Source organism: Sapajus apella, unplaced genomic scaffold, assembly GCF_009761245.1.
Source record: "Sapajus apella isolate SASKATOON/1434 unplaced genomic scaffold, GSC_monkey_1.0 scaffold1, whole genome shotgun sequence".
Taxonomy (NCBI): Eukaryota; Metazoa; Chordata; class Mammalia; order Primates; family Cebidae; genus Sapajus; species Sapajus apella.
The window spans coordinates 38,198,364-38,214,889 of NW_022436941.1; the positions used below are offsets into that span (position 1 = coordinate 38,198,364).

Below are 16,526 nucleotides of genomic sequence, written 5' to 3' on the forward strand. Positions count from 1 at the left end.
AAATATATAAATTAAATAAGGTATAATGAATTATATGCTGAGTTTCTCTAACACAAGTATTGGATAATATATATTATGACTAGTTTTATGTGTTTGCTTCGTTAAATTATGATACCTAGTTATATAGACAAACACTATTCTAGATGTTTTGGTGATGGTCACTTAGATGTGATGAATATTTACAATCAGTAGATTTTGAGTAAAACTGATTTCATAATGTGGGTGGGCCTCGTTCAATCAGTTGAAGGTTCTATGAAGAAAGTCTGAGGTTTTCTGAAGAAGCAGTTCTATCTGGACTGTAACATCAACTCTCACTTGAATTTCCAGCCTGCTGGCCTTCTCTACAAATTTGGGACTTGCTAGGCCTCATAATTGTATTTTGTATGAGTTATTTCCTTAAAATGAGTCTCTCTGTTTTTTCTCTCTGTATTTTTTGAAAGTTATTTTTATTTTTGTTTGTTTAAATTCAATAATTTTGGGGGAAATGGGTGGTATTTGGTTACATAGATAAGTTCTTTAGTGGTGATTTATTTTGGTGCAGCCGTCACCCAAGCAGTGTACACTATACCCAATGTGCAGTCTTTTATCCTTCACCCACCTCCCTCCCACCCTTACTCCTCAGTCCCCAAAGTCCATTATATAATTCTTACGCTTTTGCATCATCATAGATTAGCTCCCACTTGTGAGAACATATGATGTTCGGTTTTCCATTCCTGTTTTTCTCTCTTTTAGTGGTTTTGTTTCTCTGGAGAACTCTGACTAATACAGAATGCTGTGAAAAGCTTTCAGAAGTAATCAATTTTAGTTAATTAATTTTTATCATAACAAAGTTGACTTATAAAATTGCTTGATGTTCAGTGTTTATTTTATAGGTATTGCAGAATGTTCAGAAATCATTGGATATGCTATGGGTTATGTGATAGGAGCACCACTAGTTAAGGTCCGTGACCAAAGCACTGCTGCAATAAAGTAAGCATTATTTTTTCTTTTGTTTACATTGTATAAAATATTTACTAAATAGATACCATAGCTTATAAATAAACATATATATTTAATTTGTAATAACTGTGGTTTTAGAAAAATATATACAAGTGTGACATATGCACATATATGTACATATAATACATCTAAAGTATACATCTTAAATATTTTGAAGTGTGTAGAACTATACTGTTAACTATATGCGCATTGTTTTGCAATATATATCTAGAACTTTTGCATCTTGAAAAAATACAATCATTGTTCTACTTTCTGTTTCTGAGAGTTTGACTATTTTAGTTACCTTATGAAACTGGAATCATGCAGTATTTGTCTTTTTGTGATTGGCTTATTTCACTTTGAATAATATCCTGAAGTTTCATGCTTGCTGTAGCATATAACAGGATATCCTATTCATTTAAGGCTGAATTATGCTCCACTGTATTATTGTACATACCACACTGGCTTTATTCATTGATTTTTCAATGGACATTTAAGTTGCTTCCAGCTCTTCACCATTGTGAATAATGCTGCAATGAATATAGGTGTACAAATATCCCACAGAGATCCTGTTGTTAATTCTTTTGTATATATACCCAGAAATTGAGTTGCTGAATCATATGGTAATTCTATTTTTCTTATTTTATTTTTTTAAACTTTTATGCTGTTTTTATAGTGACTGCACCATTTTACATTCCTATTTGGTGGCCATCCTAATGGATGTGAGGTGATACCTTATTATGGTTTTGATTTGCATTTCCCTGATTATTAGTAATGTTAAATATATTTTCATATGCTTCTTGGCCATTTGTATATCTTCTTTTGAAAAATATCAATCCAAGTCCTTTGGACATTTTTAAATCAGATTTCTTTTGTTGCTATTGGGTTGAAGTTCTTTAGATATTCTGAATATTAGCCTCTTTCAAGACATAGTTTGCAAATGCTTTCTCCCATTCTGCAGGGTACTTTTCACTTCACCAATTCTTTTCTTTACTGTAAAAAAAAAGATTTTAAGTTCTATGTAGTGCATTTGTATGTTTTTGCTTTGCTGTCTGGGCTTTGGGTGTAATATTCAAAAATAATTGTCAAATCCAATGTCATGAATCATTCTCTCTATGCTTCCCTAAAATTCATGTGGAACCAAAAAAGATCCTACATAGCCAAAGCAAGACTAAGCAAAAATAACAAATCTAGAGGCATCGCAGTACTGGACTTCAAACTACTACAAAGCTATAGTTACCAAATAGCATGATACTGGCATAATAGTAGGCACACAGACCAATGGGAAAGAACAGAGAACCCATAAATAAAACCAAACACTTGCAACCAACTGATCTTTGACAAGCAAATGAAAACATTAACTGAGGAAAGGGCACCCTATTCAACAAATGGTTCTGAGATAATTGTCAGGCAACATGCAGAAGAATGAAACTGTATCCTCATTTCTCACCTTATACAAAAATCAACTCAAGATGGATCAAAGACTTAAATGTAAGACCTGATGTCATAAAAATTTTAGAATAAAACGTTGGAGAAACTCTTCTAGACATTGGCTTAGGCAAAGACTTCATGACTAAGAACCCAAAAGCAAATGCAACAAAAACACAGATAAATAGATGGGACTTATACTAAAAAGCTTCTGCACAGCAAACGTAATGATCAGCAGAATAAGCAGACAAGCCAAACATATATACATATTATATATATAATATATATATAAAATGAAATATTACTCATTCATAAAAAGTAGTGAAATAATGGCATTTGCAGCAACCTGGATGGAATTGCAGACCATTATTCTAAGTAACTCAGAAATGGAAAACCAAACATTGCATGTTCTCACTCATAAGTGGGAGCTAAGTTATGAGGATACAAAGGTATACTATTGATACAATGGACTTTGGGTACTCAGGGGAAGTGTGGGAGTGTGGCAAGGGATAAAAGGGTATAGTGTGCACTGCTCAGGTGATGGATACACCAAAATCTCAGAGGTTACCACTAAAGAGCTTTGCCATGTAACCAAACACCACCTGTTGCCTAAAAACCTATTGAAATAATTTTTTTAAAAGAGAAAAATGGTCATGGATATAGGAATGGTGACTTTGTATCAGAACACTAACATGAACTTCTTACCAAGAACAATCTCTAATTAATTATATTCACTAGGAATTTAATATTACTATTACTGATTATCCAAGTGGTCAACAGTAGAAGCCAACCTTGAGTTTCCAATGTGATGCAATTTTGGAAAGACAAGTTGACCATTTGTTGTCAGGCTGATTACACTGGCCCTCTTTTAATGTAGAGGAGACAGTAATTTTCTCTTTACAGGGAAAGATACATATTCTAGACAGGGTTTTTTGTTCTCTACCTGCAGTGTTTCTGCTAGTACCACCATCCACAGACTTACAAATGCCTTATACATCCCTATAATATCTCATGTAATTTTGTTTCTAAGAAATATATGACAAGACAAAGGAAGTTTGACTGTATGATAACTACATAATTCATTGGTCTTACTTTGTACTCCGTTGTCCAGAAACAACTGGCTTGATAGAATGGTGTAATGACTCCATACCCTCAACTGTTATGAATATATTAATATTTGAAGCTAGATTACTGTCTGCAAGATTCATTTTATGCCTTGATCCAAACAATTCTATGTGGTGCTATCTCACCCATATGGTTGCATGGTTCTGGGATCCAAAGGGTGGAAGTAGATCATCTTATTTTTACATGAAATATTCTACTGGGTGAATTTTTGCTTTCATTTTCTGTACTTTTGAGCTTAATGGGTTTGGAGATCCTTACTCCCAATGGGACATGCTTTTGATACATAAAGAAATATAATGTTCTCAGTCAGTTGCAAATTTTAATGACCCTGAATTAACAAGTAGTGAAAGAGAGTCTAGGGAGTGGAGCCAAAGTTGCTGATTAGAAGCAGCTACAAGTGTGGCATTCACAGAGAGGAGCAAAAGAAGTGAATATGGCACTTTCAATAGAAATATCCAAGTACTCACATTGGGACTGATCAAGGATACAGCTTGACCTACAGAGAATGAAGAAAAGGCAAGGCAATTATCCACCTGGGAGTAACATGGAGCCAAGGGAACTCCCACCCTCAACCTAGGGAAGTGGTGAGTAAATATGTGACTCTGGAAAATGATACTTTTCCTATGGATCTTTGCAACCATTGGATCAGGTGATTGCCTCCTGTACCCACTCCACCAGAGCTTTGGGTCTGACATACAGAGTTGTGTGGAGTCTTGGCAGAGCAACTGCTTAGGCATGCACAGAAACTTGGGAGATTTACCTACTCTGGCTCCAGGATCCCCAGCAAAGATGACTGCAACTCAGGCAAAAAGGGAGGTCTGTACATACCCCTAGGAAGGGGGTGAAATCCAGGGGCTGAGCAGGGTTATTCTGCAGGACCCACTTTCACAGCACCTCACAAGACAAGACCGCACGGGCCTGGAATTCCAGCCAGCCACCTGGCTGAGATGGGAAAGAGTTCCTGGGCAAAGGGGTAAGCCATCATCTTGGTTGTTCAGACAACTCAGCTATTCCAAGCTGAGGGCTTTGCAGAGTCCAAACTGAGAAGGTTGGAGATGTTATCCCAGTACAACACAACTGCTTTGCCAAGGCGTGGCCAGACAACTTCTTTAAATGAAACCTAGATCCACTTCTCCTCATTGGGTGAGACCTAACAGTGAGGCTTCCAGCCACCCCTGCCCACATTCAACGAATAGAGTTCCGATTTCTCCCTGGGATTGAGTGCTGGGGGAAGTGGTAGGTCACTACCTATGCTGTTTGGGCACTCTGCCATTCCAGCCTGTATGCCTTGGAGACCTTAAACCAGTCAGGGGCTGAAGGGCTTCCCCAACATTAGCACAGCTGTTTTACCAAAATGCAGCCAGACTGCTTTTTTAAGTGGGTCCCTGTATATGTTCCTCCTGACTGGGTGAGACCTCTCAACTGGGGTCTCCAGCCACCTCCTATAGGTGTGTTCAGGCCAGCAATAGGTTTGTGCCCACCTAAGACAAAGCTCTCAGTGAAAAAAGCAGGCTACCATCCTTGCTGTGAACAGCCTTTACTGGTGATACCTCCAGGTACTGGAAAATATGAGGTGAATTGACCTCCAGAAAATGGCAGCAGCCCTACAGAAAAGTAGCCAGAATGTTAAAAGAAAAAAAAAAAAAACCCACAAAACTCATAACACAAAATACCCATCCAAAGGTCAGCAGCCTCAAAGATTGAAGGTAGATAAGCTGACAAAGATGAGAAAAAATTAGCACAAAAATGCTGAAAACTTAGAAAGCCAGAGTGTTCCTTTTCTGCAAATGACCACAACACCTCTCCAGCAAGGTATTGGAGCTGGGCTGAGGCTGAGATGGCTGAAATGACAAAAGTAGGCTTTAGAATGTGGACAAAAATGAAATTCATTGAGCTAACGGAGCACATTGTAACCTAATGCAAGAAAGCTAAAAATCATGATTAAACAATGCAGGAGCTGACCGCCAAAGTAACCAGCATAGAGAAGAACATAACCAACAGCTAAAAATCATGATTAAACAATGCAGGAGCTGACCGCCAAAGTAACCAGCATAGAGAAGAACATAACCAACAGCTAAAAATCATGATTAAACAATGCAGGAGCTGACAGCCAAAGTAATCAGCATGGAGAAGAACATAACTGATCAGATAGAGCTGAGAAACATACTACAAAAGTTTCACAGTGCAATCACAAGTATTAATAGCAGAATAGAGCTAGCAGAGGAAAGAATCTTAGAACTTGAAGACTATCTTTATGAAATAAGTCAGACACACAATAATAGAGAAAAAATAATTAAGGAATGAACAAAACCTCTGAGAAATATGGGATTATATAGAGACTGACTGTGACTGATTGGGGTACCTTAAAGAGATGAGGAGAATTGAAACAATTTGGACAGCATGTTTCAGGATATCATCCAGGAGAACTTCCTCAACTTAGCTAGAGAGGCCAACACTCACATTCAGGCAATGCAGAGAACCCCAGTAAGATACACCACAGAAGATCATCCCCAAGACACGTAATAACAGGATTCCCTGAAGTCAAGATGAAAAAAAAATGTTAAGGGCAGTCGGAGAGAAAGGCCAGGTCACCTACAAAGGGAAGCCCATCAGACTAACAGTGGACATCTCAGTGGAAACCCTGCAAATCCAAATAGATTTTGGGGGGACAATATTGAAAATTCTTAAAGAGAATAAATTCTAACCCAGAATTTCATATCTTTCCCAACTAAGCTTCATTAAGTGAAGGAGAAATAAGATCCTTTTCAGACAAGAAAATGCTGAGAGAATTTGTTCACAGTAAACCAGCCTTATAATAGCTTTTAAATGAAGCACTCAGTATGGAAAGGAAAAGGAATTAACAGACACTACAAAAAGACACTGAAGTACAGAGACCAGTGACACTATGAAGCAATTACATAATCCCACAAAATAACCAGCTATCATCATGATGGTAGAATCAAATCCACGTGTAATAATAAAAATATTAACCTTAAATATAGATGGGCTAAATGCCCTGATTAAAAGACACAGAATGGAAGGTTGAATAAAAAACCAAGACCTATTGCTATGCTGTCTTCAAGAGACCCTTCTCACACGCAAAGACACACAAAGGATCAAAATAAAGAGATGGAGAAAAATCTACCCAGCAAATGGAAGACAGAAAAAAGCTGGGGTTGTAATCTTAGTTTCTAACAAAAAAGGCTTTAAGCCAACCAAGATCAAAAAAGACAATGAAGGACATTGCATAATGGTAAAGGGTTCAATTCAACAAGAAGACTTAACTATCCTAAATATATATGCACCCAATACAGGAGCACCCAGATTTATAAAGCAAGTTCTTAGAGACCTTTGAAGAGACTTAGACTTCCACACAATAATAGTGGAAAACTTTAACACCACACTGACAATATTATACAGATCATTGAGATAGAAAATTAACAAAGATATTTAGGCCATGAACTCAGCTCTGGATCAAATGGACTTAATAGATATCTACATAACTCTCCACCCCAAAACAATAGAATAAACATTCTTCTCATTGCCACATGGAACTTTCACTAAAATTGATTACATAATCAGAAATAAACCACTTCCCAGTAAATGCAAAAGAACTGAAATCATAACAGTTTCTTGGACCACAGCACAATCAAATTATTTATAGAACTCAAGACTACAAAATTCACTAAAAACCATACAAATGCATGGAAATTGAACAACGTGCTCCTGAAGGACTTTTAGGTAAAAAACGGAATAAAGGCAGAAATCAAGAAGTTCTTCGAAACTAATGAAAACAAAGATACAACATACCAGAACCTCTGGTACACAGCTAAGGAAGTGTTAAGAGGGAACTTTAGAGCCCACATCAGAAAGCTGGAAAGATCTCAAGTTAACAACCTAATAATCAAACTGAAGAAACTAGAGAACTAAGAGCAAACAAACCCCCAAGCTAGCAGAAGATAAGAAATAACCAATATCAGAGCTGAACTGAAGGAGACAGAGACATGAAAAACCCTTAAAAATATTTTAAAATCCTGGAGCTGGTCTTTTGAAAGAATTAATAAAACAGATAGACAGCTAGCTAGACTGATAATGAAGAAAAGAGAGAAGATTCAAGTAAACACAATCAGAAATGATAAGGGGGATATTACCACTGACCCCACAGAAGTACAATAGTAATCAGAGACTGCTACAAACATCTTGATGCAAATGAACTAGAAAATCTAGAAGAAATGAATTAATTCCTAGACACATATGTCCTTCCAACACTGATTCAGAAAGAAATTAATCCCTGAACAGACCAATAACAAGTTCTGAAATAAAGGCAGAATAAGTAGCCTATCAATCAAAAGAAGCCCAAGACCAGGCGAATTCACGGCAAAATTCTACCAGTTGTACACAGAAGAGCTAGAACCATTCCTACTGAAACTATTCCAAATAATTGAAAAGGAGAGCCTCCTCCCTTACTCACTGTATGTGGCCAGCATCATCCTGATACAAAAATTTGACAGAGATACAACAACAAAAAAGAAAACATCAGATCAATATACTTGATGAACATCAATGCAAAAATCATCAACACATACTGGCAAAACAAATCTAGCAACACATCAAAAAGCTTATACACCATGATCAAGTAGGCTTCATCTTTGGGATGCAAGGTTGGTTCAACATATACAACTCAATAAATGTGATTCATCGCATAAACATAACTAGAGACAAAAACTACATGATTATCTCAATAGATGCAGAAAACGTTTTTGATAAAATTCACCATCCCTTCATATTAAAAATTATCAATAAATTACATATTAAAGAAACATAATTAAAAATAATAAGAGTCGTATATGACAAACCCACAGTCAATATCCTACTGAACCGGCAAAAGCTGGATGCATTTCCCTTGAAAACCAGCACAATACAAGGATACCTTCTCTCACCACTTCTATTCAACTTGGTATTGAAAGTTCTGAACAGGGTGATCAGGCAAGAGAAAGAAACAAAGGATATTCAAATAGGAAGAGAAAAAGTCAAACTATCTTTGTTTGCAGATGACATGATCCTATATCTAGACAACTCTATCATCTCAACTCTAAAGCTTCTTAAGCAGATAAGCAATTTCATCAAAGCCTCAGGATAGAAAATCAACATGCAAAAATTGCTAGGATTCCTATACATCACCAACAGGCAAACCAAGAGCCAAATCATGAATGAATCCCCATTCACAATTGCCACAAGAAGAATAAAACACTTAGGAATACAGCTAACAAGGGAATTGAAGGATCTCTTCAAGGAGAACTACAAACCAATGCTCAGAGAAATCAGAGAGGACACAAACAAATGAAAAACATCTCATGCTCACAGAGAAGAATCAGTATCGAGAAAATACCATACTGACAAAAGCAATGTTCAGATTCAATGCGATTCCCAGTGACATTCTTCATGAAACTAGAAAAAAACTATTTTAAAATCCACACGGAACCAAAAATGAGCCCAAATAGCTAAGCAATCCTAAGCAAAAAGAACAAAGCTGGAGGCATCACACTAACTGACTTCAAACTATACTACAGGGCCACAGTAATCAAAACATGGTATTAATACAAAAACAGACACATGAACCAATGGAACAGAATAGAGAACCTAGAAATAAGACCACATACCTACAACCGTCTGACTTCTGACACAACTGACAAAAACAAGCAATGGAGAAATGATGCCCTATTTAATAAATGGTGCTTGGAGAACTGGCAAGCCATATGCAGAAACTGAACCCCTTCCTTATGCCATATACAAAAATTAACTCAAGATACTTGTGGGTATACAGCCTTATTTCTGAGCTCATTCTGTTCCAGTGGTCTATGTGTCTCTTTCTGTACCAGCACCATGTTGTTTTGGTTACTATAGCCTGTAGTATAGTTTGAAGTCAGGTAGTGTGATGCATCCAGCTCCATTCTTTTTCCTTAGGATTGCCTTGGCTATTTGGGCTCTTTTTGGTTCCATGTATCCCTGTAGTATAGTTTGAAGTTGGATATCATGATGCCTCCAGTTTTGTTACTTTTTTTTAAGAGAGTCTCACTCTGTCGCCCAGACTGGAGGGCAGTGGTATGATCACAACTCACTGCAGCCTCAGTTCCTGGACTCAGGTGATCCTCCCACCTCTAGAGTAGCTGGGACTACAGGTATGCATCATCACACCAGGATAATGTTTTTGTATTTTTGGTAAAGATGGGGTTTAAAAAAAATTATAACTTCATATATACCATATACAAAAATCAACTCAAGATGGATTAAATACTTAAATGTAAAGCCTAAAGCTATAAAAACCCTAGAAGAAAACCTAGGCAATATCATTCCAGAATAGGCACAGGCAAAGATTTAACGATGAAGACACCAAAAACAATTGCAAAATAAGCAAAAATTGACAAATGAGATCTAATTAAACGAAAGAGCTTCTGCCCAGCCAAGGAAACTATTAACGGAGTAAACAGACACACTACAGAATAGGAGAAAATTTTGTCAAACTATGCATCTGACTAAGGTGTAATATCCAGCATCTGTGAGGAATATAAATTTACAAGAAAAAACAAACAGCCCCTTAAAAAGTGGGCAAAGGACAGGAACAGACACTTCTCAAAAGAAGACATACATGTGGTCTACAAACATATGTAAAAAAGCTCACCATTGCTAATAATTAGAGAAATGCAAATCTAAACCGCAATGAAGTCCTATCTCACATCAGTCACAATGATTATTAAGAAGTCGAAATATAACAGATGCTGGTGAGGTTGTGAAAAAAAAGGAACTCTTTTACACTGTTGGTGAGAGTGTAAATTAATTCACCCATTGTGGAAGACAGTGTGGTAATTCCTCAAAGACATAGGGACTGAAATACCATTCAACCTAGAAATCCTATTACTGGGTATATACCAAAGATAGACATCATTCTATTTAAAAGACACATGCATATGTATGTTCATTGCAACACTATTCACAATGGCAAAGACATAGAATTAACCTAAATTCTCATCAATGATAGCCTGGACAAAGAAAGTGTGGTACATATACACCATAGATACTATACAGCCATAACAATGAATGAGATCATGTCCTTTGCAGGGATATGAATGGAGCTGTAGACCATCATCCTTAGTAAACTAATGCAGAAATAGAAAACCAAATACCATATGTTCTCACTTATAAGTGGGAGCTAAATGATGAACACACATAGAGGGGAACAACAGACACTGGGGCCTACTGGAGGGCAGAGGGTGGGAGGAGGAAGAGGATGAGAAAAAGTATCCAATTGATACTAGGCTTAATACCTGGTTTATGAGATAATCTGTAGAACAAACCCCTTTGACACACATTTACTTATTTAACAAACCTCCATATCCTGCACATGTAGCCATGAACTTAAAAGTTAAAAAAAGAGAATCACAATACTAACTAATGTGAATATTTTGAGTTACTGGTTGAGGAGGAATGGGTTTCTGCTATATAACAGAGACAGTCATAACTTTGAAATCCAGGGGATTTACCTGATTCTTAGTATTCACATTGCCCAGTAATTCTCTTTAAATAACTGTCTCAACTTATTAAAGAAAATACCACTAAGGTTCAGATCCTATAGGAATAGGACAATAGTTGGGTCACCTCAACAGGTGAAGTATCCTTTCCAACCAAGGTGCTAGCTGAGGGTAATGCATTCATACAACAGGTGGTAAAAGAAGGCAGATGTGATGGTAAACTTAGACCTTGTCACTAATAATGATGCAGGGACGGTGGCAACTAGGCTTTGTGTTAATTTCCTTCTAATTTTTATTCTTCTAGGTTATATGATGAGCCCTGGTAGTGGTAACTATTTTAGATGCAATACCTTTGTCTCAAGATGCTTGAGACAAATAATTTGAGATAAATACATGAGTACACACTATAAATTTGAGAGATGATACTAGGAAGCATGATAGGGTAGTGGGGAAATAAGCAAGGGAAGGTAAAAAAGACAATAAAGTGTTCATTATATTGAGCAGTTTACTGCTTGAAGAAATTAGTACTCAATCCTGCTGGAGACTCTGGCGGACAGTATAAGATATGAGTTATCCCAGCAGCCACTTAAAGGAGATTGGATATATATCTACTAACTCCTGGAAATTGTTGGTCAAATGATGCTCCTGGGGTTAATATTAACCCCTGGGTATTTCTGACCTGCTTTTTGAGACCTGGGCCAAGCATAGAGTTCCTGCTATTCAAAGTTATTCATTTGCTATACATGAGAGTGATGAATGCCTAGCTGAGATAACACAAATGGGACACTAACAACATCTTCTTACAACAAAGTTTTAGTTTTCAGTTGTAAGCATATTCGAATTGTTAGAATCTCATTATTGTATAGTGGCTGACAGGATTTGGTGTATCTATCTCAAGAACTGTACTCAACCAGGTGTTTTTTTTTTTTTTCCAGCAAAGAACAATAATAGATTTTGAGGTACAAAAGTGATGGATTGTGTTGGATAGCATCAGTTTGCTGCGATTGTTCCACTTTCTACTTTTCTCCACTCTGCTCTGTACCTAAGGAGGTTGACCTATTACAGACAATATTAATGGGCTCCTTTATCATCTAGCTTAATTTTAGGTTTGGCTTGTGAAGAGCATTGGCAAGAGATCTGAGAGCATGAGGAAACTTAAATCTGGATATTTATTCTTTCCTCTCCTTTCCTGATGAATCTCAATGGTTTGGTGGTGTCTCTTTAATAAAGGCTACATTTGTCTTATGACTCTCAGATACAACCACCTGTATAGTTCACTTAAGTTCTGTCTCCTCTTGCCTCTTCAGGCACCTTTTCAGGTGGTAATGGCTCTCTTCTGTTGCGAGATCCAGAATACCATCTTTTCCTATACGGATTTCTTTACACTTTATAGTTCCTTTTATTAAATTACTCAAAGAGAATGTATTGTTAGGACTCAGTATGTATATTAGCCTTCTGTATTTTTTAAGTTTGAATTTGCTGCTTATTTCCTTTCTTATTTTTATATTGGTTCATTATTTCTTATAGATTTATAAAAATTCTTCACTTATTATGGATGTTAATTATTTGCTAGATCTGTGACAAATAATTTCTCCCAACCTGTCCTTAAACTTTGCATATGGTATCTTTTATTATACAAACTTTAAAAGTTTTTATATAATCAAATATGTCAATATTTTTCTTTTCATAAACTTTTAATGTTCTTTCTTGCTTAAGATGTTCTTTTTTTAAAATTTCAATAGTTTCTGAGGAACAGGTGGGTTTTTTTTTTATTATGTGAAGAAGTTTTTTAGTAGTAATTTCTGAGATTTTGGTGCATCTATCTCCTGAGAAGTGTACACTCTACCCAGTGTGTAGTCTTTTATCCCTGACCCCCATCCTACCCTTTTCTGCTAGTCCCCAAAGTCCGTTACACTTTTCTTATGCCTTTGCATCCTCATAGCTTAGCTGTCACTTAGGATTGAGAACATATGATGTTTGATTTTCCATTCCTAAGTTACTTCATTAGAATAATGATCTACAGTTCCATCCAGGCTGCTGCAAATGCCATTATTTTGTTCCTTTTTACAGGGGAGTAACTATTCCATGGTGTATATATACCACATATTTTTAATCTACTCATTGGTTGATGGACATTTAGGCTGGTTCCATATTTTTGCAACTGCAAGTTGTGCTGCTATAAACATGCATGTGCAGGTATATTTTTCATATAAAGACTTATTTTTCTCTGGGTAGATATCCAGTAGTGGGATTGTTGGATCAAATGCTAGTTCCACTTTTAGTTCTTTAAGGAATCTCTATACTGTTTTCAATAGTGGTCGTACTCATTTACATTTCCACCAGCAGTGTAAAAGTGTTCCCTTCTCACCATATCCACACCAATATCTACTAATTTTTATTTTAAATTTTGGCCATTCTTGCAGGAGTGAGGTGGTATCTCATTGTGGTTTTAATTTGCATTTGCCTAATAATTAGTGATACTGAGCATTTTTCATGTTTCTCGGCCATTTGTATATCTTCTTTTGAGAATGGTCTATTGATGTCTTTGCCCACTTTTTGATTGGATTTTTTGCTTGCTGACTTGTTTGAGTTCCTAGTTGATTCTAGATATAGTCCTTTGTCATGTGCATGGTTTGCAAATATTTTCTCCCACTCTGAGGGTTGTTTGTTTGTTAATTATTTATTTTGCTGTGCAGAAGCATTTTGTTTAATTAGATTTTATCTACTTTTTTTTTTTTTTTTTGCTTTTGAGATTTGCTTTGGGATTCTTGTTCATGAACTCTTTGCCTAAGCTAACATCTAGAAAAGTTTTTATAATGTTACCTTCTAGAATTTTTATAACATCAGGTCTTAAATTTAAGTCTTTGATCCATCTTGAGTTGATTTTTGTATAAGGTGAGCAATGAGGATCCAGTTTCATTCTTCTACATGTTGCTTGCTAATTATCCCAGCACCATTTGTTGAATAGGGTGTCTTTTCCCCAATTAAGGTTTGCATTTGCTTTGTCAAAGATCAGTTGTTTGCAAATATTTGGCTTTATTTATGAGTTCTCTATTCTGTCCCACTGGAATATGTATCTATTTTTATATCAGTAGCATGCTGTTTTGCTGACTATAGCCTTGTAGTATAGTTTGAAATCAGGTAATGTGATGCCTCTAGACTTGTTAGTTTTGCTTAGTCTTGCTTTGGCTATATAGGCTCTTTTTTGGTTCCGTATGAATTTTAGGAGTGTTTTTTTTTCTAGTTCTGTGACTAATGACATTGGTACTTGGATGGAAATTGCATTGAATCTATAGATTGCTTTTGGCAGTATGATCATTTTCAAAATATTGATTCTACCCTTCCATGAGCATGGAATGTGCTTCCGTTTGTGTCATCTATGATTTCTTTCAGCAGTGTTTTGTAGTTTTCCTTGTAGAGGTCTTTCATCTCCTTAGTTAGGTATGTTCCTAAGTATTTTATTTTACTTTTTGCAGCTGTTGTAAAAGAGATTGAGTTCTTGATTTGTTTCTCAGGTTGGTCAGTGTTAGTGTATAGAAGTGCTACTGATGTATGTACATTGATATATTATCCTGAAACTCTACTGAATTCATTCATCAGCTCTCATAGCTTTTTGGATGGGTCTTTACAGTTTCTAGGTATATAATCATATTATCAATGAACAGCAACGTTATGACCTCCTCTTTACTGATTTGGATGCCCTTTATTTCTTGTTTAATTGCTCTGGCTAGGACAAGAAGTTCTTATGCTCTATAACATTATTAAAATATTTGACCATATTTTCTTTTTTTTTTTTTTTTTTTTCCCCTTTATTTATTTTATTGCATTTTAGGTTTTGGGGTACATGTGAAGAACATGCAAAATTGTTGCATAGGAACACACGTGGCAGTGTGATTCGCTGTCTTCCTGTGCTCAGTTGACCATATTTTCTTCAGTACTTTTGTAAATGTGTTTGTATGTTTATATTTAACTTTCAATTTCAGTTTATTTTTGCATGTAAGACACATGGGCCAAGATTCTTTTTTTCTTCAAAATGATATCTAATTGCATTGATGACATTTATGTATCATTATGTGATTTTTATGGATATTAAATACCATCTTCATCATAAATTAAATTTACCTGTATCCATAGATTTTCTTCTTGTTCCATGTAATCTGTTTCCTGATATACATTTCTATTCCCATGCCAATAGTACAATGTTTTAGTTATTTAAACTTTATTGTATAGTTTGCTATTTAGTAGGAGAAGTAGCTATTTATTATTGTTTTTCATCCAACATTGGGGCCCTGTTTGCAAAATGACTCTTCCATCTAAATTCTATAATCTCAGGTTTTAATCAAAGCATTTTGATTTAAATTACTTGAATTTATGGACCACATTAGGACTGTTATCTTTGCATACATATGGTATGCTACTCTATTTTCTCTGTTCTTCTTTTATACCCTTCAATAAAATTTTATAATTTCCTTTATTGAACATATTTCATTAAGCCTATTCTTAGGCATTTCATACTTTTTAAAATATTGTGTGTGGAATCTCCATATTTTATATGTAACCTTTATATTGTTTTCCCCAATTGATAGGTTTTTTTTTTTTTAGTTGATTTCCCTACCTCTTATGGGTACACAATTATATATACATGTGTAATGATCATATGTAATATAATGTATACGGTTAGAATGCATAGCTGGGTTCAAAAGTGAAAAAAAAAAAAAAAAAAACTCCTGAATATGATAATCAATGAGGAAACATGCAGCCCTAGTAACAATCTGGAATTGAAAGTCCTTGAGTGTAGCATATGCAGATATGTATGACAAGTGGGTAATGGAAATAAAGACTACAACCCTATGAAAAGTGGAATTTCTATTCCTTAATAATGCTTGCAGTGGATAATGAGTTGTCCCATCAGTGAATAAGGCTGTATACATTCTATAAAACACAAGGCCTATAAGCAAGTTACTCACCAGGTCTTGGCTGGCAATAGAAACACTCATGAAAACCCAGCACTTCCAAAACTATGTTTACTGTCAATGTAGGCATTTTCCCGCAATGGCTGTTTGGAGGGGGTCTTAAAAGTGTGCAGAGTGGAAGACAATGGTGTCTATGTATTAATCAACTTCACCTAATATCCTCCCTAAATGACAGAATAGCTTTACAAAATTCTCACAAATCCATGGCTTCAGTATTAACTGAAGACAAAGTAGGCTTAAACTGCAAAATAATTATGACTAAAAAGAGAATAATAACAAATCCCAGCATAGGATCCTTTACTTTCCCATATCACCTTCCCCACTGCAAGGCTTTATGGTGAGCAAAGGCAGATGAAGAAAAATTGCAGAGAGACAGAAGACAGAGAGGTTAACAAAGGGTCCTACGGGTGAATTTGGAATAATAACTAGAAGGATACATTCACACTAAATCTGAGAGTTCAGAGAAGGGACTAGAAGAAAGGGATTTCAATGTATT

At 35.8% G+C, this 16,526-nt stretch overlaps 1 protein-coding gene across 1 annotated transcript in view; it reads left to right on the forward strand.

Annotated features, from left to right (window-relative positions):
- The window catches only part of SLCO6A1 (solute carrier organic anion transporter family member 6A1), a 125,530-nt gene that overhangs the window by 14,383 nt on the left and 94,621 nt on the right, over window positions 1-16,526 (forward strand). The window contains exon 5 of the mRNA XM_032284693.1: window positions 873-969. Within this exon, the coding sequence (XP_032140584.1) occupies window positions 873-969 (97 nt within the window). The remainder of the gene's footprint in view (window positions 1-872; window positions 970-16,526) is intronic.